At 44.3% G+C, this 27,547-nt stretch overlaps 3 protein-coding genes, 1 long non-coding RNA gene and 1 pseudogene across 4 annotated transcripts; all 5 read left to right on the top strand.

Moving 5' to 3' along the window:
• The first annotated feature begins 224 nt into the window (after window positions 1-224).
• Window positions 225-1,724, top strand: LOC117861852 (uncharacterized; annotated as a pseudogene).
• A 5,551-nt stretch (window positions 1,725-7,275) lies between these two features.
• On the top strand, window positions 7,276-10,990 carry LOC117862029 (uncharacterized). The gene is made up of 8 exons (XM_034745538.2): window positions 7,276-7,344; window positions 7,942-7,975; window positions 8,093-8,133; window positions 8,593-8,763; window positions 8,846-8,925; window positions 9,226-9,433; window positions 9,842-10,086; window positions 10,734-10,990. Exons 2-8 carry the CDS (start codon window positions 7,963-7,965, stop codon window positions 10,759-10,761), a joined length of 786 nt encoding a protein of 261 aa, XP_034601429.1. The 5' UTR covers window positions 7,276-7,344; window positions 7,942-7,962; the 3' UTR covers window positions 10,762-10,990.
• A 2,240-nt stretch (window positions 10,991-13,230) lies between these two features.
• LOC117859905 (mitochondrial pyruvate carrier 1) lies at window positions 13,231-15,793 on the top strand. Its single transcript, XM_034743098.2, has 4 exons — window positions 13,231-13,488; window positions 15,014-15,068; window positions 15,157-15,292; window positions 15,510-15,793. The coding sequence occupies exons 1-4, from the start codon at window positions 13,393-13,395 to the stop codon at window positions 15,547-15,549; spliced, it is 327 nt and encodes a 108-aa protein (XP_034598989.1). The 5' UTR covers window positions 13,231-13,392; the 3' UTR covers window positions 15,550-15,793.
• Window positions 15,794-16,043: 250 nt separating this feature from the next.
• LOC117862259 (mitochondrial pyruvate carrier 1) lies at window positions 16,044-18,442 on the top strand. Its single transcript, XM_034745792.2, has 5 exons — window positions 16,044-16,133; window positions 16,286-16,415; window positions 17,679-17,733; window positions 17,828-17,963; window positions 18,171-18,442. Exons 2-5 carry the CDS (start codon window positions 16,320-16,322, stop codon window positions 18,205-18,207), a joined length of 324 nt encoding a protein of 107 aa, XP_034601683.1. The 5' UTR covers window positions 16,044-16,133; window positions 16,286-16,319; the 3' UTR covers window positions 18,208-18,442.
• A 5,601-nt stretch (window positions 18,443-24,043) lies between these two features.
• On the top strand, window positions 24,044-25,868 carry LOC117859948 (uncharacterized). The gene is made up of 2 exons (XR_004641345.2): window positions 24,044-24,718; window positions 24,856-25,868. It is a non-coding gene; the product is annotated as an uncharacterized lncRNA (long non-coding RNA).
• The last annotated feature ends 1,679 nt before the right edge of the window (window positions 25,869-27,547 follow it).

Genomic DNA, 27,547 nt, shown 5'->3' with positions numbered 1-27,547 from the left:
TGTCAATAATGAGCGTCAACAGCACTTCCAACATTGACAGTGGAACATCAGCATTGACCACCAAGGAGACGGTTTCATAGGAGGTTTGTGCCGACGAACATGGCCATGAGCGGCTGCCAGTTTGAGCCTGCTCTGGTCTAGTTCGGGGCTCCTCAAGTCGCCGGCGAGGTGGCTGCGCACCTACGCCACCACCGGCAGCTAGGATAGCTCCTGCACCTGCATCAATGGACATCGACCTCACCGATCCAAGGTATGACCACTGACTACCATGAATGAAACATGATGTGCCAATGGAATTGCTATATGAATATATCTGAATGTAATGTTGCATTCTAGCATGCTGGTAGATAAATGTTGCATTGTTGTTAGTGAGCAGCCAGCCATGACCCATCTTTGAATGAATGTGCAGTAGACTTTACTTGCTGCTTTTCCCTTATCAAACTGATTTTGTTAGCAACAGTTTGGCTAATTGGTGTGATGAGAACAATACGATAATTTGTGAGATTTTTGCTAATGAAGTTTTAAAAGGAAATAGATCAAGTACTCATTTGAGTAAGACCGGTTACAAGAATGTGATAATAAGGTTTAAAGAGAGGATTGGAAATGACTATACTAGAAAGCAATTCAAGAATAAATGGGACAAGTCGAAGCAAGATTATGGTATTTGGAAGCAATTGAAAAATAAGGAGACTGGGATTGGATGGGATGAATCTAGGAAGAATATTGTAATGTCAGAGGCTTGGTGGAAGAAAACAGCAAAAGTAAGTAGAATTTATGTTGCAGTTGTTTCAAAATTTTCATTTTACCACATGGCAAATGATTGTTATCTGAATATTGCATTTTAGGATATAAAGGGCTCTACTAGATTCAAGCTGAAAGGACTACAAACTGAAGAGGCATTATGTATGAAGACCTGAGGAGCACAGGTGATGAAGATTGGTCCACTTCAAGTGGTATAGCACCTTCCCCAACAAAATTGTCTTGTGACAATTCTCCAATTCCTATTGATGACAAAGATGAAGTAGACAATGATGATGATAGTGAGCCAGAGGAGGTGACACCTAGGAGTGTGCAAGGTTTAACAAGAGGTAGAGGGGCTAGTAACATGAAGGGAAAGAAACCTAAGACAAGTGCAGATCACTGGTTTTAGAAACAAATGGGCAAGATTGTGGAGATGAATAAGAGGACAGCTGCACCTTGTGAGTTCATTGCAAGGAGGGAGGATACATCTGGTTGTTCCATCCAGGATGTCATGGCTTTGGTCAAGGATTGTGGGGCTCTTCCCTCCATAAATGAACATTTTGTTGCATCTCTAGTTTTTACCAAGAGGGCTGAACGAGAGATGTTCATGACTCTAGATACTTCTAAAGAGAGGTTTGATTGGCTGAAGAGGAAGTATGAATGGATGAGTAGAAATGATGTGCCTAAGTAGTTTGTGCAGTATGCTTGTACCATGCAATCTCGTATCCTTTGATGTATGCTACAATTTAATTTGAAATATGTATGCTCCAATTTTATTTGTATGCCTTTGTAATCTGTATGCTATAATTTAATTTTAAATATGTATGCTACAATTTGAAGTCTGTACTTTGTAATATTTGTATGCCTTCAGTTAATTCATGAGTGTTGTTTATGTCATGAACAGATACGAATCTTCTGATGATGAGATGTTTGATGATGATGAGTGGGTTAAAAACACTCTAGGATTGTTGCGGTCTGCTTAGAATTATCAATTTACCACTGTTCTTATTTCTTGCAAGTACTTCATGACAATAATGATGTTAGAACTCCATCACAAAGTGGATTCGGTTGGACAATGGAAAAGCTGAACACTCCAGGTGAAAGTCATAAGCAATTCTGAATGAATGCATCTCTACTTTACAATTTGCATGATCTGTTAGTGGGTAACTGTGGACTACAGTCATCTCTTCATATGAGTTCTATGGAATCATTGGCTATTTGCCTTCTTGTGTGTGGGCAAGGTATGGCCAACAAAGGTGTAGATGGTATATTCAAGCACTCCGCAGAAACAATTAGTAGAAAATTTGAGGTATTGATCCGTATGGTGGCTATGAGTGCAAACTACATAAGGCCAATTGACCTAAAATTCTCTACTACACATCCTAGGATTAGTAATGATCGTAGGATGATGCCACACTTTAAAGATTGCATTGGAGCTTTGGATGGCACTCACATTTCAGCGACACCACATTCGAAAGACCTTATTAGGTACATTGGCCAGAGTGGCAAAGCGACACAAAATGTTGTTGGTGCTGTTGATTTCGACATGAGGTTCACTTATGCATCTACTGGTCAGCCTGGGTCTATGCATGATACTAATGTGTTCTTCCATGCACTTCGACATGATCACACCACCTTTCCACACCCCCCTCTAGGTATGTCAGATTACCTATCTTGATCTTTTCTCATATCTGTACACAAATGCATGCGGCTCACAACCTTCAATTTTCTACATGTGTGTTTAGGAAAATATTATATGGTTGATGCTGGATACCCAAATAGACTTGGATACTTGGCACCATACAAGGGTGAAAGGTATCATGTGACAGATTGGAGGAAAGGTCCTGCTCGAAACGGTGAGCAAGAGCATTTTAACCATTTGCATTCAAGTATTCGCAATGTGGTAGAGCGCTCTTTTGGTGTGTGGAGAATCCTTCTCAAGATGCCGAGTTACCCAATGGAGAAGAAAATGATGATTGTTGCTGCAAGCATGTGTCTCCATAACTTCGTACGTGAAAACCATGCACAAGATAAGGATTTCTGCAAATGCGATCAGAATCCCGATTATATGCCCACTATACCTTCAAGATATAGGAAGCACTATGTCTCTCAAGATGCTGGAGATACATCCAATACGGAAACTGATGATCAGACCATGGATAAATTCCGAGATGATCTTGCTAGAGCAATCTTCCTTTCTAGATCATCTTCATCATGTCAGTTAGCTTGTATGGTTGCATGCTATGTAAGGATTATGGGTACTTTTATAATTATTAGCTTGTATGGTTGCATGTGATGTAAGGATTATGCCTACTTTTGTAACTACAGGTGCATGAATCCCTTTAGTTTATATTCACAATTTCTAATGAACTCAAATTACGAAGAGTCATGAGGATGGATTGCGGTGGTGTGGAGAAATAGAAAAAACAAAGAGAAAAAAGAGAGGACTGGAAGGATGTGGACCGGATTAAGGAAAAAGAAAAAAATAAAGAGGAAAAATAATCCTTTTTATTATTCCTTAAACAATAATCCTTTTATTTTTTAAATTCCTAATTAACTCAAATATAAATAAATGTTAAGCATTCAATTCATCTATTCAAACAATCCACATAGTCAAGGGCATATAGGACATTTGATCTCTCACAATCATTCCTAAAGATACAGGAGAAGCCATTTTGCCAAACACTTTTCAGAACAGCTTCAGCTCCACTAGAGAAGCTGCTTCACCAGAGAAGCTACAGCCGGAGCTGTTTCAGCCACATCCACAGCCCTGCCAAATGAGCCCTTACTTTATATTGTTACATTGTGCAATAAGGCCCTGTTTGGTAGAGCTTCGGCTTCTCACAAAACGGCTTCAGCTTCGGCTTCTTTGGCGGAGTCGCTTTTCAAGTGGAGCTGAAGTCATTTTGCGAAATGTTTGGTAAAACGGCTTCTCAATGGCAATATAGGTAATTTTATGATCACGTAATGCTTGGAGAGAGAGGAGAAGCCGGTAAAGCCACTTTTTTCGGCTTCTCCTCTCTAGTGTAAACCATTTTGTGGCTTCTCCCCGTCTTTAGTGGTGAAACCATTTTGAAATTGCCCCTTTGGTAGGGCTTCACCAAAAATCGATGGAGAAGCACTTTAAGAAGTCCTACCAAACGGGACCTTAGTATCCATCTCATTGGATCACAAAAAGATGGAGAGAATGATTAACCTTTAGGATCAATCTCGCTGACATTATTAAGGTATCATATGCTTATGATTTTTCACACAAACCCATATTCTCAGTGGCGGATCCAGAAACGGGCTCCGCCCCGGGCTAACTAATATAAGGCTTAAAATCTTACTAGCCATACACTATTAGATATAACATATTTTTCTAAAAGCACAAATAATTATATAATTATCTAGATTTCAAGTGTTCAACCAATAGATTCAAACAATACATAGAACATTGAAGGTAGAAAACTACCAAATTAAGAGTCTTCCATGATAAAAAAAGAACCATACATGTCTTCATGAATTAACACCACTTCCACTTGTTCCGACGTCCTCAATTCTACATAAAAATTTTCAACATTTCAGCCCTTTATAAAGCAAGATAACATTATGTATTGAAATAGACTAATACAAGTAAACAACACGCACCTTGAGCCCTCGTTTGGCAAATTCATCTTACGGTTTCTTAAGCCTTGAAGCGCTTTAGAATTTTTTCATCTTCAATATACGCAAACAAATCCCACTCAATATAGCACATCATGCTACTATTCAGCCAATCATCATTCATTTTATTTCTTCATTCAGTCTTGATAATATTCATAGCAGAGAAGACTCTTTCAATTGTTGTTGTTGCCACCGGCAAAATCAATGCAAGTTCAATGAGATGATACACCAAAGGAAAAGCTGTATCTCTTCCAGTTTAAACCATCTTCTCAGCAAGGTTACCAAGATCAGTACAAGTGTCAAAATTATCATCATTTCTGACTTCATCAATGAATATACGAAGGTCACCTGCAAGCTTTATGCAGTCATAATCATAGAAGTCATCTTTATAAATCTTAGCAAGCTCAACTAACTTTTGTACTTCAAAGTTGGCAAAAGAATCCCTCAGATCAATTACAGAATTTTCCAAAATTGGTGAAACCAATTTTATCAGGATTGTTTTATTTTCCTTTATGCATTAAAATTCTTCAAATCTAGGAAAAATAATAAAATTTAGGTATTTATTTAATGCCTTTTGATTAAGGTATTTAAATAAATGCTTAACCTTTATTAAATGCATAAAATTCTGAATAATGTTTTCTTATTCACAAATTATTATTAAATCAAAGGAATTAAGTTTTGAGATTAGAAAGTTATTATAATGCTTTTCTAAAATAAAGGAAAAAGCTTAAGATAGGGTAGATAAAGGAATTAAAATTTGTGGGTTAATCTTTATGGGTAGTTTAGCGTTGGCTTGCAACTTTATCATGAAGATAGGTTGTATAGTCACTTGTTGGCTTGCAACTTTATCATGAAGGAAAGTTGTATAGTCATGTGTTCAAAAGTTTGCATCTCTAACTCCTGCATGTACTAAATCGTAGACACTGAAACTCCAGAAGTGAAATTCTTGGAATTATCTAAAGAACCTTCGGAGTTTGAGGAGATTGTTGAGTTGATCCCATGCGAAGCAGGATCGTTGGAAGACACTAACCTTTTTTGGATCAAGGCAAGCCTTGGTGCATCTATGCCTATCTACTTTGGAGTTATTATTCATGTGTCCAATTATTGGTTATTTTCTTTATGAATGCATTAAGTCTAGGAGTTGATTGAAACCTACTCTTGTGCATGATCCTACCTTGTTTAGAGGACATCTTTGCCACTTGTTCACTAATTAGTAACTATCCTATGCTTAGTAATGCTTAGATACTTTCAAGCAACTTGATTGCTTAACTTTAAGGTAAATTTGGTCGTACATGTTAATCAAGGAAAATAGCCTGGAATTTGGAATTGTGGAAAGAAGTTAGAGATGGTAGTTCTGTCTGCTAAGTTAATTTGGTTAAGGCCCGATCGTTGTCTTAACCTTTGATCAAGTGATTTTTACCTGGTTGCTTATTGGGTATGGGACAGTAAAGTCTGGTAGGTTAGTTGGCTCTCTGATCGGGAATATTTCGTACCCGTGCTTGACGTGTTGGAGAATGGCAGGGGCGTAGCCTCAAACTCACATGGAGATCAGGCCAGACGTGGGGTCCCATGTGGGGCTGCATCCTTGGGTTCGGGTAGTCATATTCCGAAACTTTGGGTGCGGCTACTCGAAAGGTCGTTATGTGCAACCTGGACAGTTGTACATAGCTGGTGGTCGGGTATCTCCCGCAGGATGTAAATCGGTCCAGATCGCCGCAATTCTCGGACATGAATGCACTTGATGACCAATAGCATTGTAGTGTAATCTGGTTGAATATAATATTTTTCCTGGAATAAATATGCTGTATGACTTAGTGCCACTGAGTGCTCAAAATTTTTTATTCATCTAGACTGGTTAGGTAACAACTAAACAGAAATAAAAGAATAAAATTAAGGTTCCATTTATAGTAAGCCTTTTCCGCAAAATGTGAGTCAGCCAGTACACCAAACAGCCATCATTCAGTTTTGGAAAAACTATCTATATTGGTTAGTCGGGTCAGTCTTGCTGAGCACCCTCGTACTTAGGGGATCCTTCGTTGTTGTTTCAGAAACTCAGCAGGAGTCCGCTGATCGTTGTTGTTTTAGAAACTCAGCAGGAGTCTGCTGAGGGAGAAGCCCTGAAGAACTAGGGTATTTTACGAGTCTCATAATACTCTAGAATAAAACTCAGTTGTTTAATTATTTACCTAGACTGTTTTAGGTTTTAAATTCTTAGAACTACTCTAACTTGCACTGTCAAGTTTGTTTCAAACTATGGTTTATAATAATTCGCATCCCGATATGTATGTAAAAATGTAATATTTGTTGATACCTTCCCATCACGGAAGTGATCCTGATGTATGACTATGGATCACGTCGTGGACGTTTCGAGGAGTCCTAGGGACATTGACGGACTACCGGACTTACAATTTTGGATAATTACTGTTTTGACAGCAATTGGCGCACTTAAGCCAGTTTAAGTTGGGCAGTTCCGCCACAATTCATATCTCCAAATAGATTTAGATTTAGTATGAAAATATATTACATGATTAATATATTGATATTTATTTTGTATAATAAATGATAGTAATATTTTATTTGAATTTGATCGAATTTAAAATTAGCCGACGGAGGGAATATCTGCTTAGTGCTCACTCAACGGCTTTCCCCCCTTTGTGCTCTCCAACTCCAATCAGTGCCGTGGTAGCAGGCCCGTGCTGCAGGTGCTGCCGTGCAGGGGCCAGGAGACGGGGCCGCCGCGGCTCCCCATTGGCACGCACAGGGGCCGGGCGCGTTCCGCCGCTCCCCGTCGGCGCAAGGGTCAGGGCGGGCCGCCGTGGCTCCCATCGGCACGGGGGCCGAGGTAGGCGTCGGCGTCGGGGCGGGGGGGGGGGGGGGGGGGGGGGGGGGGGGCCGCGGAGGGGCGGCGCGGGCGGCGCCGCTCCCACCACAGGTCCCCATGGGCGTTCGATTTGCCAGGTACGCTTTCTCTCTCCTTGATTCCTGGTTCTGCCCCGGCGATGGTCCGTGGGAGGTGGCCGGCGGCGCGGGAGCGGTAGCGATTGGGAGGCTTCCGGGCCAGGGGCGCGTCCTGGCAGTTGGTCTCGCCGCTGGATGAGATCTCGGTAGGAGCTCCACTGGAGCTCGGGGCAATGGTTGATGGTGCGTATGATAGGCGGGGCTTGGTTGAGGGCTCTGTTGGAGACGTTTTTTTAACCGTTAGGACCCTTAAAAGAAAAACCTTAGACCAATTCAATATGTTAGTCAGTTCCTGTATGTTGTAATAAAATCATTCTGGATATTACTTCCTACTTTTTCTAGTGGCTGTTACATTGCTGTGCTTAAGCTTGGGTTTTGGTTATTTCAGCAAGTAACCCGAGAATGGTTCTAATACATTCTACTACTTCACTGACAAAGCACACTTCTTACTACTATCATTTTCGTGCCTCCAGCACTACATTATCATTCTTTTTCAGATGAATTCACTTGCGTAGATAAATTACTGCACCTTTTTTTCTATAACAAGCTACCTTACACAGGTGCTTTTATTTTATTTTGCTTTTGCTGTTACCGTAGGGAGGAAAGAAGGATGAGAAAATGGAGGAAGATGGTATGTGTTTGTGGTAGTGACTGGAAGCACTGGGTTAGAAGGAACCCATGTGGTTATAAGGCGAATAAGGAAAGAGTTCCTGATTGTCTTAGATGATTTGTTTGGCTTTGATTTCAGGCAGCCGAGACCGCTCGCTAATGAACCCTGGGGTTTATGAGGTACTGATTTTGATAATTTCTTCTTACATCTTTTGGCATTTTATATGATTGTGGTTTGCCTAGTTAGGCTATTGAGAAACAGGGAAACTTCACAGAATGCGTTACGGTCTAGCTCATCTAAATCCTGCCAGTGCTGTTAGGAAATAAAATATCTGTACTTGTGGAGATTATATATAATTATATGATAAGACCATTACTCACATGAGCATTGGGTCCTATTGAACCCCATTTTGATGTGCTATTTGTACATTTAACTCCATTATACTCAATCCTGACCTGACTGAAGTTGTTGCTAGTTTTTTAAGGTGTGGCAGTTTTGAAAGAATATCTGGCCTACTTTTCAATATTTGGTTTCTATTATAGTTTGAACTTTTATTTTTTAATGATAAGAGTACCATGTAGAGTAGTGTTCTTATTCTACTTTATCAATCTTATTGGTGCCATTGTTCATTTGGACAGGCACTGGTGATATATGAGACATTGGCCTCTGAATTGGAAATTATTCGGGACATATCACGGACATTTCCATCTCATATTTTCTTCCAACAAAGGCATGGTCCGGGTCAAAGATCCTTGTATAACATTTTGAAAGCATATTCTGTCTATGGTAGGGATGTTGGATATGTGCAGGTTTGTGTTGACTCTGCAGGCCTAATTTTTTGATGCAAAGATCTCTGGAATAATACATGTTATTTACACAATCATTTCACAGGGAATGGGATGTTTAGCTGGGCTGCTGCTTCTTTATATCAATGAGGATGCATTCACGTGCCAATGGAAGGCTTGTATCGGGTAATTGAACTTAAGGAATTAGATTTGGATTCCAGTAGATTATACTTTAGGGATTCATAATGCATGTTTCATGGCTGCCTATCGTCTCAAATACGAATTTTCTATCGTATCTGATGTATCTAAATGATAAATTACTAAGTAAAATGTACTCTTTATGTCCATGGCCACATGTTCTTGTGCAAGCAGTGTCCAACTTCAGTTTGAGTAATTAGTAATGCAAGGGATGTGAAATTGTCAACATTGGTTCTCTTGAACAAACCTGCATCCTGTAATCTTCTGATTCTTTTTATACCCTTGCAGGTTGCAACAGGCTGGCTTGCCACTTTTGCAGCAGTATCTGTCCCAGTTTGAGAAATTAGTTATGGAGCACATGTCAAAATTGGGACAACACTTTGTTGAAGAAATGATAACCCCAAGCATGTATGCAAGGCAATGGTTTATCACAGTTTTCGCATATTCCTTCCTGTTTCACCTAACTCTTAGAGTTTGGGATGTCTTTCTTTATGAGGTTAGAAACTTATTCTGCCATATATATATTTCATGTTTAAAGTGCGTCTGGGCCTCTTGTGTTAGTTGACTGTTCTTTCAAGCAGTGTTGCTTCATAACTAGTGTAACTTTTATATCCGTGAGACTCCTTTCATTAGGAAACCCCACTAGTTTACATAACATGTTTTGACTTAAAATGTAGTTGAATGATGTGCCCATGGTTCCTTTTTCTTTTTACAAGTCATAACTTTTTACATGAATTTCTATTTCTTTCATAAGATCATATTAGTGCCTGTTGCAGTGTCCTATTATTCATTTAATTTTTAATTATTATGCTACCAATCTGTAGAAGACTAAAAGATTATGCTGTTCACTTAGATACTTTTTTGATCTGGTCGCTATTTTCTGATCACTGGTTGATACTAACAGGGTATTAAGGTAGTTTTCCAATTTGTATTGGCTCTACTGAGATTCTGTCATGATGGTTTGGTGAGTTCTTTTTTCTTCTGTCACTTTTGCTTGAAGCCACATTTTAAATATATATTGAGAAATATTCAATTGCTATCCTACTGTCGGGTCAAATTGCCTTTCGAGAAGCTCCTACAGGCCTTGAGAAATTCCCCGAGGAGTCGACTGATCCAGATGTTTTATTGCCAATTTCCTTTACATTTAAGGTAATAAACTTATTGTGCAAATCATAGAGTTTGTGACATGTTGTCATGTTTTTATGTGAGTTGCTTTGGGACAAATGTGCTCTTATTCATACATGGTCCATTTCTTCCTTTTAATTTGCCCATCTTGGAAAAACTAAAAGCTGTTTTGTGCTATTTTCTGAAATTATTTCCGATTTGTTGCTTTCTGTTTTGTTACAACAATTTGTGTCTTTTGTGTAGTAATAAAAGAATAGAATTCATCAGTATGATATTAATAACAAGTATTATATCAAATCTCTTTGTTGTTAATTGTTCTATTAACCAATTAGTTTCACTAACCTTATTTATGTAACTTTAATGTTGATGCTTCTGTTGCTTGATTAGTTCACACTATAACATGTTGCCACTATTATCTTTTTTATTTCTTGTTTCAGTTCTATTCTGATAGAGCACTGAACTTTCAAACTTAGCTAACTACACCTGCATGTTCGTTTTCACTTTTTTAACATTCAGACATGAAAGAAAATCTAGAAAGCTCCACCCCCTTTATCTGGATGAGTGAATTAGCAAATTTACCATGAACTGTTTCATATGCCAGTTATGGAAATCAGCCACCCCTGTTAGATTACAATAAGCAATCCATGGTTCTTTCCGCTTCTATTTTTCAGGTCATCAGGTGTCCTCCAGTCGTCTTGAAAAGCTTCAGAAGGAATATCAGAAGGGACTCGAGGGCAGCAGTGAATCTTCAAGTAGCAAGCAGCATCAGCTTTCATATCGAAGACGATGAGCAGGGTGGGTAGCCGCGTCATATCTAACTTTAACTGTTGACCGAAAATAACAGACATGATCTCTTGTTGTAAAACAAGCCACACCTTGTTGTAACTTGTATGTCTATTGTACAGAAAGAATGGCCTTCATTCATTCATCCTTTTGCTGCTCTGTTTATTAGTTACTGTTACAATGCTTTCGTAAACTGAAGATGTATGACTGCTCCTCAAGCCATGGGAGGCCCCGGGGCTTTTATTGTTGCTCTCAGTGATGGACAAGCGTACATACATGTGGATGGATAAAGCGGAGTGATGCTTCGATACTTTCTTCGTGAGAATAGGGATTTATCAATACATGCTGCCAGTGTCAAATTGCAGTGCTTTTTTCTTTTCCATCGAGTAAATAGATTCTTGGTCTCTCTTCTCGCATAATTGATCAGGCAGAGCTGCCATAAGTTGGAGAAGATAAAATAGGCTTGGTCTTGTTTTTTAACACCATTAATAGTGGCCCCTAGAAAATATGATTTTGTAATGTACTCCCTCTGTCTCAAATTACTATTCGTTTTGACTTTTCTATATACATAATTTTTAGTATATATCTAGATATAATATATATTTAGGTGTATAACAAAATTTTTGTACCTATAAATACTAACATGAATAGTAATTTGGGATGGAGGGAGTAGCATTCAATGATTTTTATAACAAACGTCAAACGGCCCAACGATGCATGTATTAGAGACAGAAAAAAGGAGTTCCTAAAGTGACTGATTTCTAACGAAGAACAGAGGGTGCACTCCATTATTGGCAATGTCTTAATGAAATGTAGGGGGAAGAACATTTTGTTTGCAACATTTAAAGATGCACATCTAGAAAACTTCCACCAAACATTCTGAAACAAAAAAAATTGTATCACTCTCGCATATGGATGAAGGGGAAAAAGATTACTGTCTCCTATTTTCCACTTCTTGTGTCCAAAGCTATGCATGACGTTGAACCCAATGTAGCATTAGGATTGTTACTGTAGCGGAAATGAAGAGAAACGTGCTAGAAGTTAGTTCCTGATGACGCCCAAAAATAGCAGGTCTGGGTAGATCTGGTCAGACCTGTTTAGACTGGTCTCCCAACCGGTCAGACCGGTTTAGGGAAAGTTCCCAAAGTACAAATTGTACTTCATCATGGCGTAGCTCTCATCGAGACGATCAAAATGCATATATGGAACATCCGATTTGGACTTCGGATGAGAGAGTTATGCCCTCGGGAAGATCAGCACCCTGTGCAGGCAGGTAAGACCGACTGATCCCACCGGTCAGACCGGTAGGATCAAAGTACTCTAAATGAATATTGGACTCCCCCATTGCGTAGATCTCACTGAGTAGATCAAGATTCATATATAGAACGTCTGATTTGGATTTTGGATGAGGGAGATACGACCTTCGCAAGATCTGCACCCAGGGTCAGACCGGTTGCCCAGGCCGGTTTGAGCGGTCTGGCTCTGTGTAATCCGAGTAGGCGTTGTAATTTAGCACGATTTGTATTAGGGTTTCGACTTCTACATGGGGAAGATCTTCCCTCCGGATTTGGCCGATTGAGGACATCAATCCAATCGACAGAAACCAATCTACTATTTTGTATCTTTTCCTTTATTCTTTTGCCCTAGCTTTTCCAATCTACCAATCTACTGTTCTTCCTTCGTCTTGACGACGTTTGAAGGCGCTCTAGGTGACCTGCCGATCCTAGAGCAACCCTGCATGTGCCTGCCCCGACGGGATCCTTCCCGGGTGAGCGTTCGAAGGTCTACCGTCGGCTTACTCGACAACTGGTTAGACTGGTCCGTGTAAGCGGTCAAACCGGCCTACGCTAAGGTGCTGTAGCAAGCCCCTGCGCACGCCGCAAGATCGTGTGCGTTCGTGTGTTAGCCAAAAAAAACGTCTAACAGTTCCTAAACAACCACGTAACCACTGAGTCGACTAAGTCCATAATCCTAATCTCTACACACCTTGAGTCAACCAAGGCCGATTTCAAAAGTATCATAACCCTCTCCTTCCATACAATCCAACAGGAACAAACTTACTCTTCGACAAAAAAAAAACAGAAAAAGAACAAGCGCAAATTATCACACATCGAATTCCATCATCGCTCAGAGTGCTCCAGTTCCTTTCTTTAAATTATTATTAGGGGAGAGGATTCCTTCATTTTTCTTGACCGGGAATATGATTCCTCTCATTTCGCAGCTTAAGTAGCATCGCATAATAATACACGTTAGATTGCAGCTTTTCTTTTCCTTTTGTTAATGATCGCTCGTAATCCAGTACAGTCAGCACGATGTGGACCGTACGCTAACCTATTGCTTCCAAAGCCGCCGGACGTCACGATAAAAAGTAGCGAGCGTATGGGTCTACGATTGCCATCATATCCGATGATCCCATCCCATCACTCTCTGCTCTTGCTCCAACAACTCCGCAGAGAGAGAATCTAGCTCGGCCAGTCTTCTTCCCCGGGCTCCCCCCCCGGACGCCCTCCCCCTCATCTCCGGTCGGCCGGCCTCTCTCCCGGCGCCATGTCGGCGGCGTTCAAGGCGTTCCTGAACAGCCCGTTGGGCCCCAAGACGACGCACTTCTGGGGCCCCGTCTCCAACTGGGGCATCATCCTCGCGGTACGCACCACTGCTCTGCTACACGCTGATTCCATTTCTGTAGCCGAGCGTCGCGATCTCTGCTGTGTTGAGAGACTTTGGCCTCTCCGTGCATGAGCAATAACACATCTGATAGGCAGTTTGACTTCAGTGAGTCTGGATGACTGACCGAGTCACTTTCGTAGGTCATTTCGTGGGTCAGTCAGTCAGAGTCGCACTGCTGGTTTATTTTGAATCAAACAGTTCAAAAATTTGAACGGCTGTTGTCCTAGAGATGAATTGAACTGTGCCTTGCAGGCCAGTCGATTTGGTCTTGTTAAGGCCATCATCCTCCGTCCGCTCTGCATATAGTACAGATCGTAGCTAAATTTAGGCTGCAAATTTGCAGCCCACGGATGATCGCGCTGACTGAGTTCATCTTTCGGTCAATTATCTTTGTCTATTTTGCTAAGATTTATTGCCCTCCAACCCAATCTATCTTACACATAAAACTGCCTATTACTCCCCCCATCCCAAATTACTATTCATTTTGTCTTTTTAGATACACATTTTGATATGCACCTAGATATAAACTTATGTCTAGATGCATAGCAAAATTGATCTATCTAAAAAAGCTAAAATGAATAGTAATTTAGGACGGAGGAAGTGTTTTTCATGTGTTGTATAGTACATTACTCCGCAGATCTGAAATAAATTTTGGGGAAAAAAAAGATGGCTTCATCCACGATGCGTGCAACCAAAATAATCGAACTTGAATCATGAACACATACTGTTGCTCAGCTTTTATCGTGTAATGATGAGGTACAGTTCATATACATTTCGTCAAAAATATTTTTTGCCATTTTATTTATTAATTATATATTCTTAAGAAGATATAGAGGCTAGAGGGTAGCCTCCCACCGCCCCCAAGGCGTGGCATGGGACAAGGTTTAAGGCTCGGCCGTTTCGTCCGGCACCGGACTCAACGGTGTACGGTGACTCGGATTAGGACTCAATAAAGGTGTGCTATTAAAACTTATAGTTCTACTAGAATTTGAGCGTTGAGCTTCTTGGATGAAACCATATAAGTAAGGGGGGTGGAGCCTCTGGAAATAAAATCAAGCCAAAGTCAAACATCAAGGTCTCATTCAAAGCTTGTGAGAGGTAATTAGAAGAGCTCAGGAGGAATTGGCTAGACAGTTCTATAGCACTAGATTTTTGTATCGAGTAAGAATCGGAGGGTCCTAAAGGGTCAAGTAGAGTTGTGAGGGAGCGACAATTACTCGTACTCTTTTGAAGTTGTGCTTAAAGAATTTGCGGTCGGTATTGCCAAAATACTATTCTCTTATCATGATTGCTTCAACACCATCATCTATGATTTTGTACCCGTGGGAATCGAACCCAGGATGACCAGCTCCGCACTCTAAGGAGCTGACCACCCAAGCCTACGCCCGCTCCATATACTTAAGAAGATAGTGGCTAGGTGCAATTGTATAGTTACTGGCAGCACTCGCCTTCATTTCCAAGTGACAGCCCTCTGAATTTTTCGTTTTGTTTGAATTTACAGAGTGTGGCCGACACCAAGAAGCCTCCTGAGATGATATCCGGCAATATGACGGGAGGTAGGCGAAACATTTTGGGGATTTCCACGTCTCAAATTTGCGATTTCTACGTATCCGACCATTGTTGATGTTTCTGTTTCTCCTGCAGTTCTGTGCGTGTATTCTGCCCTCTTCGTCAGGTTCGCATGGATGGTACGGCCCCGCAACTACTTCCTCATGGTAACCCACAGCTGCAACGAATGCGTCCAGCTCTACCAGCTGTCTCGCTGGGCTAGGGCTCAGGGGTAAGACATATCTGCACTGAATTCGTTTAAGTTCACACAAGTTTTCATCAAAAGTTCGACGAAACATCATCTCTGCCACGTGCTCCAACCAATACCATTTCAATAGAAGCACTCTGCTTTGACCCATTTGTTTTCGCACTGAGCCTAATAAGAAGCATATTAATGCTGGTGTTTGTGCCGAAAATAGAAGCTTATGCCGGAGTTTGGATTTTTGCAGGTTCCTTGGGAAGAAGAAAGAGCCGGAGGCCCAAGAGTAAAGAAGATGACCCTGAGGCCGAGGAAAGGAAACTCTGAAGCGCATGCTTCCATCATACAAATTATGTATTATTACCACAGATTGAACAATGTAACAACGTGACATGGAAAACTTTGGTTTCATACATCATACATGTTCTGCCACGAAGCTATCCTAGCACTGTAACACATGACATTTTCTGAATTCTCATTGCTCCATCACGACCGAAGTTTTGGCGCACAATGAATTATTGATTATTTGGCTTAGCGTCCCCTTATTCAGAAAACAATTTGTCCTCTATATGTGCTTGCCCAGAAGAATCGTTCAAGAATCTTTTTAAATTTTTTTCAAGTTTGACCTAGATTTACATATTGGCTCCCTCGAGGCCTTGACCGTCGGATGCGAAGATAGCGTCTAGGGCCCACTTCTACTATTCCCCATTTCCCAACTACTCCGTCGACTCCACCAAATCCTCTCTGCTTCCCTTCCTCCTCACCCCCTCCCCCCCCCCCCCCCCCCCCCCCCCCCCCCCCCCCCCCCCCCCCAATTCGTCGCCCTCGCTCGTCGACTCGACCCCGCCGCCGCCGTCGGCGAAATCTGCGCGAGGTATCCCTCCCTCCCCTCTCCAGGCTGGTGGATCCTCTCGCGGAACCCTACGATTGGATCCTACGTCCTGTCGAGACCGCCGCCCACGATTCCGCGCTGCTTCCTCCCCCCCTGAATTCGATGTGGTGATTCGGTATGCGTGGCCTGGGCAGGTGATTTCAGCTTCCGCGGGGAGCGGGTTCCGCCATGGCGACGGTGCTCAAGTCGTTCCTGAACAGCCCCGTCGGCCCCAAGACCACCCACTTCTGGGGCCCTGTCGCCAACTGGGGCTTCGTCATCGCGGTACGCGCCTGCAGATATGCTTGGTTTTTTTCCCCTATAAATCTGTGTGATTTGGTCGATTTTAACAACACGGCTATTCTAATTGCGGTGCATGATAATGATGCTAGTGGTGTCGTAGTTTTAATTAGTCGAACATGGTGCTCTTGAGAGAATTTGGATTGGAAAAATCCTTCTGTGTGAGGAACATCTGGTAGGGAATATAATTCAGAAGTCAGGATTCCAAAGCAGAAGGTTCTTGCTTTTGGCTTATTATTAATTAGACAGAGGAAATGTCTAGAAACAAGAACAAATGCCTGCTGTACCAGTTTAACCTGTAAAAATGTTACTTGTTTCCTCATTTCTCAACTGTGTGATTCATGTCCGGTGAGAGAAACAGGTACATTGAGTTAGTGTCAGTACTGCAGACTTGCAATTAATACTTACAGGGTGTTTCCAGCTGCCCCACAGGGATTTAATTTTTTGGGGAAATTAATTGCACATTTCAGTATTCATGTATATCGATGAACCTTTTCCAACATAAATAATTCTTAGATTGTTTGGGTCAAGAGTGCTGCTGTTTTTGATAAAAACAGATTAGGCACTGATTTGAATCATTGGATCAACAACTTATGTAATATATCTACACCTGAGTGTTACTACATCTTCATCGAGGAGTCTTTCGATTTGCTTGAAAATCTTTATGGAGCTAAATCATATTTGTCAGTATAGAAGTTAACTGGTATTTAATTGTATCATGGAATCTGTTCCGGCTGTCAGTATTATAAAGAAAGATCTTGCTTTTGTGCATTGATACTTTTTTTAATGCCGGACCTGTATCTGAACTTCTGAAGGATCGCTGTAATTACACTTTTACTTGGGGGGAGTCGGGGTGCGTAGCTGGCAAGCCTGGTTTAAAATTTCAGAGCCAGCTATCATTCTGAGATATTTAGCAACGATCTAGCATCAGGTTTTTTTTCATGGATGCTAAGTAACTTAAGTTGGACCTGCTCATTTGTTTGGACTGACCAATGATCTAACATCAGGTTCTTTCTTTCAATTCAAACATTCTGTAATATTTACATCGACCTGCAAAGATTATTACGTTTCTAGCTATTTTTTTGTCGGAAATGTATAAACCATGTTATATCATAGTATATAGTTAAAGGTTTGCATTTAGCTCCCATTACCTCACATGTTTCACCTTCATTTTTAACTTATGTTTTTTCGCTGACAACTAAATTGTACCTTGTAATTGAAACTCTTGAATTTTTGTTTTACTCCTAGGGTTTGGTTGACATGAACAAGCCTCCTGAAATGATATCCGGCAATATGACAGCAGGTAGGTTAAATAATTGGTCATTGTTCTCGTGATTTCTATTCAATAGGTTACATGGAAGTATTGAACCATCATTTATGCTTGTGTTTTTATGCAGCAATGTGTGTGTATTCTGGACTCTTTATGAGGTTTGCATGGATGGTACAACCTCGAAATTACTTGCTTCTGGCATGCCATGCTTCCAATGAAAGCGTTCAGCTTTATCAGTTTTCTCGTTGGGCTAGGGCTCAGGGGTAAGGCTCATGCAGTGAATTTGTTCCTTCAGTATAGTAATTCAATACCAAAAGTCAGCCATGATTACTGTTTCATTCGACAGCATTTTTTTTACTTGTTCCTATATCATACTCTGTTTTTCTTTATAAGGGTCATAGTCCTATCTTTAATGCAGTGATAAGAAGCTAGCGCATAAAAAGCTTTAATGCCGAAACTTGAATTTGCAGGTACCTGGAGAAGAAAGAGCCAGAGGCCCAGCAGTAAAGATGGAATGGAATGCTGCAGTCACTTTTTCAATAAGGAATTTTTGTTTGTGAAGCAGGGAAAACATTGTTCATTCTGTGGCCCATAAGTTTCTGCATGCTGCAAAATATGCCGTGGAAATCTCAATGATACCTGTGTTGCATCACTACAAGTTTTCCTTCATGTTACTTTTTCAGTGCGGGAACAATTGCAGTCTCTTGATACCTTTTCATTATTTGGCACTATTTGGTTTTAACTGGCCAGTATGTCCTCAACTGTGGCGAAATTATGTTGTACATTGTCAATGTTCTTTCTGGATGTGAATACAAATATAAATTGGTCAAAATCCTAATTTTTAGACCCTGATAAAAAGGTTAAACTTTGTAAAGTGCAAATTGATAATCTGTTCAGGCAAAAACCAAACATGATCTTTTCAGTGCAAAGGCCTGTACGTTTATGATTAGGATTTGATCTCCAATTAAATCATGGTTTAATGTGCAATCAAAAGCCAACCATCTCGGATCCGTTTTCACCTTTCGAAGATGGAAGGGAATTCTATGGCCCTGCCCCTCAACAAAACCGACTTCAGAGGTGATCAAATCCGCAGCTACAAGTTCCTTTGAACGAGCATAGCCGTGCGGAAACCCTAGCGTGCCGCCAAGGCTTCGACCTCCACCTCCTTCCATGACGAGGATGGCACCACCCCTTGCACAGACGAGGCCATGCTGCCGGTGGAAAACGCCGACGACACCACCCGTTGCGAGAACATGTCCATGACGCCGGTGGACAACGGCGGGGGCACCACCCGTTGCGAAGACGAATCCATGACGCCGGTGGATAACGATGAGGACCAAATCGACGACGATGTCGTCGCCCCTTGCGAAGACGAGCCCATGCTGCCGGTGGACGACGCCGAGGACGTGTCCGATGACGCCGCCGCCGTCAGTCTCCCGGACCTCCCGATCCGCAACATCCTGGCTCGCGTGCCGCCGTCGTCAGCGACGAGGTTCAAGGCCGTCTGCAAGAGCTGGCACTCCATGATCACCGACGACTCCTACGCGCGGAACCACCGCGCCGCTCCCGTCCGCAGCGTCCTCCGCCACGACGGGGAGGCACCGTTCCCTGTCACGGTGGTCGACGAGGCCGCCGGGGCAGCGCGACGAATCTGTGCTTGCGATGAATTAGGCAACTTAAAAACTTAACCTATGACTTCCACTACTTTGCATGTAACATTCTATGGTTGATCTAGTGTGGAACCCTTATCCTAAAACAAATTTTGCAACCTATAGCCAATCCTATCAAGATACTACTCTAAGAAAAGTAAAGGTACACAAGTTGGAAGTATAAAATGCGGAAACGTAATAGGTTAGGATGAGGAGAAGCAAAACTTTTGACACGATGATTTATCCCGTGGTATCGGTAGGCACTAAGCTATCACTAGTCCACGTTGTTAAAGTACTCACACAAGAGTATTACTTTCCGGTTACCAAGTCTCTCCTAAGGTGCTTCTTGACTTGCTACAAAGGCTCCTTGATGCCATCTCTACTAAGGAGCTTCTCTACGAAGGGAGGGGTCTCCATGTTTCCCGCACAAGGTTGTCGACGCCGCTCCACACCAAGCCGGAGGGTTGAAGACTTGCCGACGAGCCACCAAGACTCTAAGACGCTGGCACACCTCTTGTATAGCGATGGTTCACTTTAAAACCTGATCATAAGGTCGGCACACCTTGCACTCACTACTCTCTAGGCCTATCCTAGCACTAATCACTCTCCTAAACTTGTGCTAAACCTTTGATGGATTACTTAAGCACTTTTGGTAGCATGGATGTGTTCTTGAGGAGTCTTGATCTTCAATGCATCCCTGAACACTCCAGCAACCCTAAATCGGTTCTTTGGAACATAGTATAGAATCGTCAGTCAAATGTATTTTCAACCCAAGATGAAAAGCAATGACTATGAACATATGCATCAACAAATGTTTTTTTCCTTACAACCTTTCCCTTAACGGACGTACCAGACGCCACTACTTGCGAAAGTTATCTTACCTATTATTAAAGTGAGGAACGCTTTTGCTCACTTTTTTTTTATTTGGTCCAACCTAATCTCGTTGGCAGGTGGACCTAATTATTAATTTATTGTAATTTGGATCATTGACACGTGGGTCCCGGAATCGACTCCGTTTACGAGCGAATCGTTCCAGTCTGCGGCTCCCTCCCTACCCATCCAGCACTCCAGCCGCCCCTGCCTCTCGCTCGAGCCTCCTCCTCCGCCCGTCCCTACCTCTCCCGCTCTCCGGTGGATGCAGCCACCCTCCCCGCCCATCCCTGCCTCTTCGGCCGCGCGACGCCGTTCGGCTCCCTCTCCTCCGTCCGTTCCTACCCGAGAACACCGGCCCGGTTCCACGGCCACGCACTTGTCAAGAGCCCGCACAGGCACACAGCGAGGTCGGGCGGCCATGGCCGGCAAGCAGCACGCCGAGGCGTAGGTGCATTGCCACTGAAGCCCGGCGTTCGATAACACGGAGATAAACACTTGCTGCGCATCGAAGGTCCAATCGGAGAATAACAGCCTTGCCTTGAACAACTGCATGGCGCCGGTGCGATGCTTCTGTGCTACTGCTACCTGAAGAAGAGGAGCAGAAAGGTGCTGACTTTACTGTCGCCACCGAATCGAGCGGACAAGCACTGTCGACGTGAATCAAACCGCAGGTGCCGCCGAATTGAGCACCGCTGCTGCCACGAGAGCCGGACGACGTCGGCAGGGCTCGTGTTTGTCGGCCTCACAGGTGGAGTAAGCGGTGCAGATGAGGAATCGGCGGTCGGTGGCGCCAAGGAGAAAGCGGGCTGCCAGGCTGTTGAATTCGCGTGGCTCAAGCAATAGCGGCGGCACCACGGCGTGGGGGCGCGGGGCAAGCAGACAATCGGCTTTGGGGGGTGCGGGTGCCTGGCGCTTGGAGGACTGGAGGCGCAAGTAGAAGAGGAGGCGCTCTCTGGCGCTGCCGGTTCTTACTGGACTGGATGTCTGGACGCCTGTAGAAACATGTGGTTCAAGTTTGTCTGATGGAATTGGAAGAGATAAAGCTTGGCATATTTGCTTGAAAGCTCTCAATGTAAAATGGACTGCTGATAGTATATGCTATGCAATTCAAAAAGCTTAAAAGACATTAACTTTCTCAATATTTTAAGTGCGGTTAGCATTTTATAGATGCAAGCCTGCCGCCACACGCAGTATATGTGTCTTATATTTCATTATATCAAATAAAATCTAGCTCTAAATGAATGGTACACGGTTGTTTGAAAGTGCAGTAAGTTATGCAATAATGATATTTATACAAACATATAATTATTTGACCAATTTTATTTAAATTTCATATTTTTTATCCCGTTGCAACGTACGGGCATATTTGCTAGTAAAATATAAGTTTTCCAAAAGCCAAGATGCAGAACAGATTAGCATAGAAGAATTGATAATGTAGTACTATACCTGTAGTCCTGTACAGGGAAAGCAACAATGTTTACATGTTAAGGATTTGATATGCCTATGCGACAATGCCTTCACCAGAGAGTAGGTTCTGACCAAGGAGAAGCTCCACTGGAACTTGACAGTTCCAACAATGTACATGTTCATTGTCCGGTATCTGAAAGCTGCAATGGGTGACAAAGAGGTAAAGTTATCAACTATTAGTAATGCTTCAGTGGTGATTAGAGAGTATCAAGTTTCATCCATGGCCTTAACTGGAGGTGTATTCACGTTAGGAGCTGAAGAGCTAACGCCTGTTCTCTCCCGTACCTCCATGCAATGTACTCTTGGCATATGGACAAGTGACAGAATAAATTTCTTGTGAAATCGCCACAGTTTGCTTCCTACACATGCTATATTTTGGAGTGATTAATATTTCATTCTACTAAAAACAATAAACCATGAAGCGTCACCCCCGCTTGGGCGACTCGGGCGGCGGCCGTGCCACTAGCCTCCGCCACTCCCTCCCTCCCTCCCCCCTCCCCTGGCGCCGCCAGTGGGGCTTGTCGAAAGTCCGCGCGGACCCCTAGGACGGCGGTGGCGGGGAATTTTCGGGCGGTGCGCGTCGCTTCCAGGTGGGGGAGCGGTACGGTGCGGCTCCGCCGGCCGGGGTGGCGGCGCGGGGCGGCGGATCTGGGGTGCTGGGGACCGGATCCGACCCCCCTTGCCAGATCTACAGCGTGCGGCGGCCAACGCGGGACGGGGTGCCCGCGGCTAGCCTGCCCCTCGCGCCGCACCGATGGCGTCGCCAGCCACCTGCCGCAGATGCGCCGCTAGGTGCTGGCTGTGCCCTGCCCTGTGCCTTGTGTGGATAGGTGCTGCCGGTGGTGGGAGAGCGGCATCCCTAGCCGGCGTGGTGGGTGTTGGGTGGCGGCCGTCCAGGTTGATGGGGAGGAGGGCACAAGGCTCGGGAAGAAGCCTGACCCGCGCGACTGTGGCTGCGTGTGGGTCGGCGCTGGGACAGCTGGTGGTGGGAGCGGAGGCAAGGTGGCTGAAATGGTTCCTGACACCTTCTCTTCTCCTCGACGGCAGCGTAGGTCTACAGTTTTGCAGCGCCGCTGTGGTGGTGGGGTCGGAGAGTGCAAGGTACGCTCGTGGCACCATGGTGGTGATGCAGGATGTGCTGAGCCATCCTTCTGGCGCAGGCGTCGCGGAGGCAACGAGGAGTGAGAAGCTGCCGCAAGCGATACCCGGCGGCAAGTCGTGAGACGACTATCGGGGGTGGTCCATGTACGTGCAGCAGACATGGAATGGTGCTCTGGGCAAAAGCCTATGCCGGTGCTTTTGCTGATGGCGATGGCGGTGGCACCCTCGGGCGTCATTCTCCCTGTTGGGGGCATCATTGTGAGGCTTCCACACCTGCTGCACGGGGTGTCTCTAGGTGAAAACCCTGTCCAGCACGAACGAGCAATGGCGGCGCCTTTGGCGTCGTGCCCTTCTTGGAGGCATCGCTTCTTGAGACTCGGCTTGGCTTGCGGCAGTGCTTGTGTCGCCAGTGGTGGGGGAAGGCGACCAAGGGTGGAGGTGGTTTGATGGTGGTGGCGGTGGTAGTGATGGTGGATGCCCGCGTGTGGCAAAGCGGCCGCGAACTGCGACGAGGTAACCCGCGCCTATGGTTGCGTGGGCGATATGCGACAGGAGGCGTCATGGCTGTGAGTGAAGAGGTGCGGGAAGGGACCGTGTCAGCGAGGAGGAGCGGAGGGCCCATGCTCGCTGGAAGCTTTGGATCCGCATGTGTGGTCTGCTGTGATCCCGGTGATGGTAAGGCGAAGGTGAAATTTATGGAGTGGCTCGGTGGTACCAAGTCACCCCTGACGGCGAATCAAACCCGGATCCTCGGAGAGTCCAATGGCGGGAGAGGCGAGGCTCCCGTGCGCTTTAAGGTGGTGTGTCCAAAGAGTGGTGTGCGGTGGTGGTGTGGTGAGGTCCCCATGCGTTCTGCGTTGCCTTGGAGGTTCAGGATCCGGTGCAGTGCTTTGGTCATTTTGACGTGTAAGGTATAATAGCGGTACTTCGGCGAGGGGTCTTGCATGGCGATGGCCTCCTCGGTGAGGTGTGGTGGGCTCCTCTTCTAACTTCTGTCAACGCAAGACCGTAGTTGGGAGATCGACGATTGTGTGTGTGGCTTGAAGATGACGGTGGCATGGTGGAATAGTCGTGGTAGCAGCAGCCACGGCGTCCTTCCTCTATACGTGCTGTTTGTAGGGGTAGTAAAGGGTCCTCTAAAATTTAGCCTAGCAAATTTAAGGATCGGGCTCAATAAGGGCCAGGTCATAATATTATATGATTTTGAACTTATAGGGCTAAGTTGGATTGTGAAAGAGGTACGTGGGCTATGATCCATTACCACTCCTAGCTGTTCGACGTCCTGCACTACGCCAGAAATAATTTGTGCTGGCACCTTAATTTTTGAGTGCTGGCGGGTATGAATGCCACCCGCCAGCACAAAAGGTGCAATGGCCAGCCCGTTAAAACCTGTCAGCACAAATGCATTTCTGTTGGCGGGTGATATAACCAAGCGCCAGTGCAAATGGATGCCATTTGCACTACCCACCAGCACAAAGCAGGTGTCCTAGATGCAAATTAAAGCACGGAGGCAGGCGCAGCACCATCTACCTTATCTATTTATTGTTCCTCTCTCTCCACTGTCTCTCTCTGCCTTATCTCTAGGAGACGGAGGCAGGAGCGGCGGGTGACGAGCGCGGGCGTGGCGGTAGGGATGAGCGGCGGGGACGGGAGCGGCGGGCGGTGAGCGCGGGCGTGGCGGCGGGGACGAGCGGCGGGCGGTGGGCGCGGCGGCGGGGATGGGAGCGGCACAGGCTGCCTGCTCGGGCTTGGCCAGCGGTGCAGCTGCGGATGGCCATCGCCAGCGGCACGTTCGTTCAGCTTTGGTAGTTGCGGCGGCGGCGGCGGCGCAGGTGTTCAGCTTCGGGCGGCGGGGCAGCTTCGGGCGGCCTTTCGGCGGACGGCGGGTGCAGGGCCAGCAGTGGTGCTGCCGGATGCGGGAGCACGAGGTGGCCAGTTTTTTATTTTTTTCTAAAAATATCCGTGCTAACGAGCTTTCTAATTGCCCATCAATACAAATCAATACAAATCATATCTCTGCTGGCGGGTGTCTACCCGCCAGCAGAGTGACCATTTCTGCTGGCAGGTGCCAGACCCACCAGCAAAAATCTGGTTTTGACCGCCAGTGGAAATGTTTTCTGGCATAGTGGTGGCCGGCTCCCGGTCAAGGAGATCTGCCACCTCCGCGCCATCTTCTGGCCACGGCGGTCACTCACCTCCGACCCGGTCTTCATCAAGGCACACGCCGCCCGCCACCCAGGGCCTCTCATCGTGGCCTCCTTCTGTGACGACCTCAAGCACGACCTGTCCGGCCATGTCGTCAAGCGGGTGCCGATCCAAACCTTATCGACGTGGTTCTTGCTTGTGCTCGCGCCTTGATCTCATTCACATCTTCGTCGTCACTGCTTTGAGTGGAAGCTGCTGCTCTGTGATCAATCCGGCCACCGGGGCCGTCTCCTGTTTCGCCGGAGCCCGGTTGCCAGATGACCGGCCGCACTGGGGTGCTCACAGCGTTTGGACTACACGGGGGAGTACAAGATGCTCAGGCTATCTTGCATCGCAAAGACTTGGCATCATAAACCTGATGAGGATGTCCAGATCTGCAGCGTTCTTACTGTCAACGGAGCAGGTGATGGAGAAGGGTGGTGGAGACCGACCGCGAGGCCTGCGTTCCAATGGTTGCCATAAGCTTGGTTGACATGGATGCCCACGGTATCCATGGTTGCGTTCCATGGCAACCATGGAACGCAGGCCTCGAAAGAGTGTACAGCATACGGGCTCCTGAATTGGTCAACCAAGCTTATGGCAAGTTTTTTTGTGAGACCTCTATTGTTGCTAGGTGACGCGAGGATTGTTATCTTTCTTCCATACAAGGGAGGGCTGCTCTTGTATGATCCCACGGACAATGTGCTTTCAGAAGTGAAGACGAGATGTCTTCATGAAGTTGGTCTGTACCCAGGGAGTCTCCTGAGTTTACAAAGGGTCGCCAACTTGTAGTATCATGCTGGTGCTATTTCCATGTTCAGTGTGTCTTAGTTTGTACCTAGGAAATTTTGTAAATTCGTAAACCCACCTATCCATACATGCTTGGTACTTTTATTTTTCTGCTAGTGAAGCATGTCTTGTGAGCATTCCAACATATTTGACCTGATTTTGAAGCACACTGCTTGTAATCTGAATATCTGCTGCGACTGTCTATCTTTTTTGAGAAATGTATCTCCAGACTCCAGTTCTTGGTTGAAATTGGTGAAACTAACCTCTTGTATTCATAGTGGGCGTCGCTAACTTGCTATGTTAGATCTGGCCGCTGCAGTGCTTAATACTTTCCAAATATATGAAAAATCATCCAAGTCCATTTTTTTTTGCAGCGTAGTAATTTTCCAAAATGTTTCAAGCATACATGTTATGGTGAACTTTCAAGTTGCTTCACAAGGCATACATTTATATTTATAATTAATTATTTAATTTGAATTATTCAAATTCAAATGCATTCAAACATTACTCAGAATTTTCAGATATGTTCATAATGATGGACATGTATGCTCCGTACCATCCTCTGGACTTTGGGTTGTGACAACTAATTAATGAAGTGGATCATACTTTTATTATAAAATTGTAATAGATATCACATCATATATTTATAATCGATGTTATATGGACCAAACAAGCTTGGAAAGAAGTTCAATGCGCTTTTCCAAAGGGCAAAGTTTAAAATCTGGTGAGGAGATCCATAAAGTAACAAATGAATTAGAAGAGCGCCATTTTAATTTTCTTTAATTTATGTCATGTTGTGTAACACCTGCTTTTCTTAGCTACTCCTGGGTAGCCCTAGTAGAATAATGAGGAAATCTTGTAACTTTGAAAGCACTGATTTTGTTTATCCCTATAAAGCTGGTAATAATAACTCAAAATATTATTCTTGGAAATGATTTTTTTAATCACAAAGATGACTATACCGTGGACCGAAAGAAGTTTTTCACCTCTAAAGCCTCATGGTGCCGCTGATGATTACTAACGAATGGTTACCACTGCATAGTATTTATACATGATTGTTAGATCTAAGTTTATTTACTCAGATACTTTGAAACGGTGGCAGATAGCTGAATGATTTACAACATACCGCACGTACAAAACTAATTGAGAAGACAAAGGGGGAGGAGGCTAGGGGTCCTACCCAGCTAGCCAGTGGCCACTTGCAGAATTTATGCAAGAATTAGGGAACCGAATAACCCAACTAGAGGTTTTTATCGTTACGAGCAAGTATAATAAGATGAGTAGGCAGATAATATTAAGTGTCATATTAGATTTATGATGAGTTGGGAGAGAGGGAGAAGAGAGAAGGCAAGCATGCTGCAAGTTTACATCCCGGCAGAGAGCCGGCTACAACACTTCAATAAGTTTGATGAAAGAATGAGCGAGTGGAGATGGATCACGTTTTAATGGTGTAGTCCACAATGGCTAAGTTATTATGTTGACTTAACCCAACACTCTAGTAGTGTAATGGTAAGCTCCCCAGTTGAGGGAGACACCAACCACGATTAAGTCCTGGTGGCAGAAAAGAAAACTTGAAAAAATAGTGGCAGTATGCTGGCCTGTGGCACTTGGACTCTCCTACCAGGGGTAGTTGCAGTGGTCGCCAACCTAGTTAGTCGTGGTCGGTCCAGGTTACAGTGCGGCCCTATAGGGTGAAGTCAGGGTTCGGAAGTTTTCTCAGTCTGAGATTTCTTCTTAGAGATTTCTTCTTAGTGCAATACTGCTTCCCCAACCGGTTGGGTTTT

The sequence above is a fragment of the Setaria viridis genome, chromosome 6 (assembly GCF_005286985.2).
Source record: "Setaria viridis chromosome 6, Setaria_viridis_v4.0, whole genome shotgun sequence".
In the NCBI taxonomy this organism is placed as follows: Eukaryota; Viridiplantae; Streptophyta; class Magnoliopsida; order Poales; family Poaceae; genus Setaria; species Setaria viridis.
Note: the sequence above shows the minus strand (reverse complement) of the source record. Positions and strands in the feature narration are given on the sequence as shown.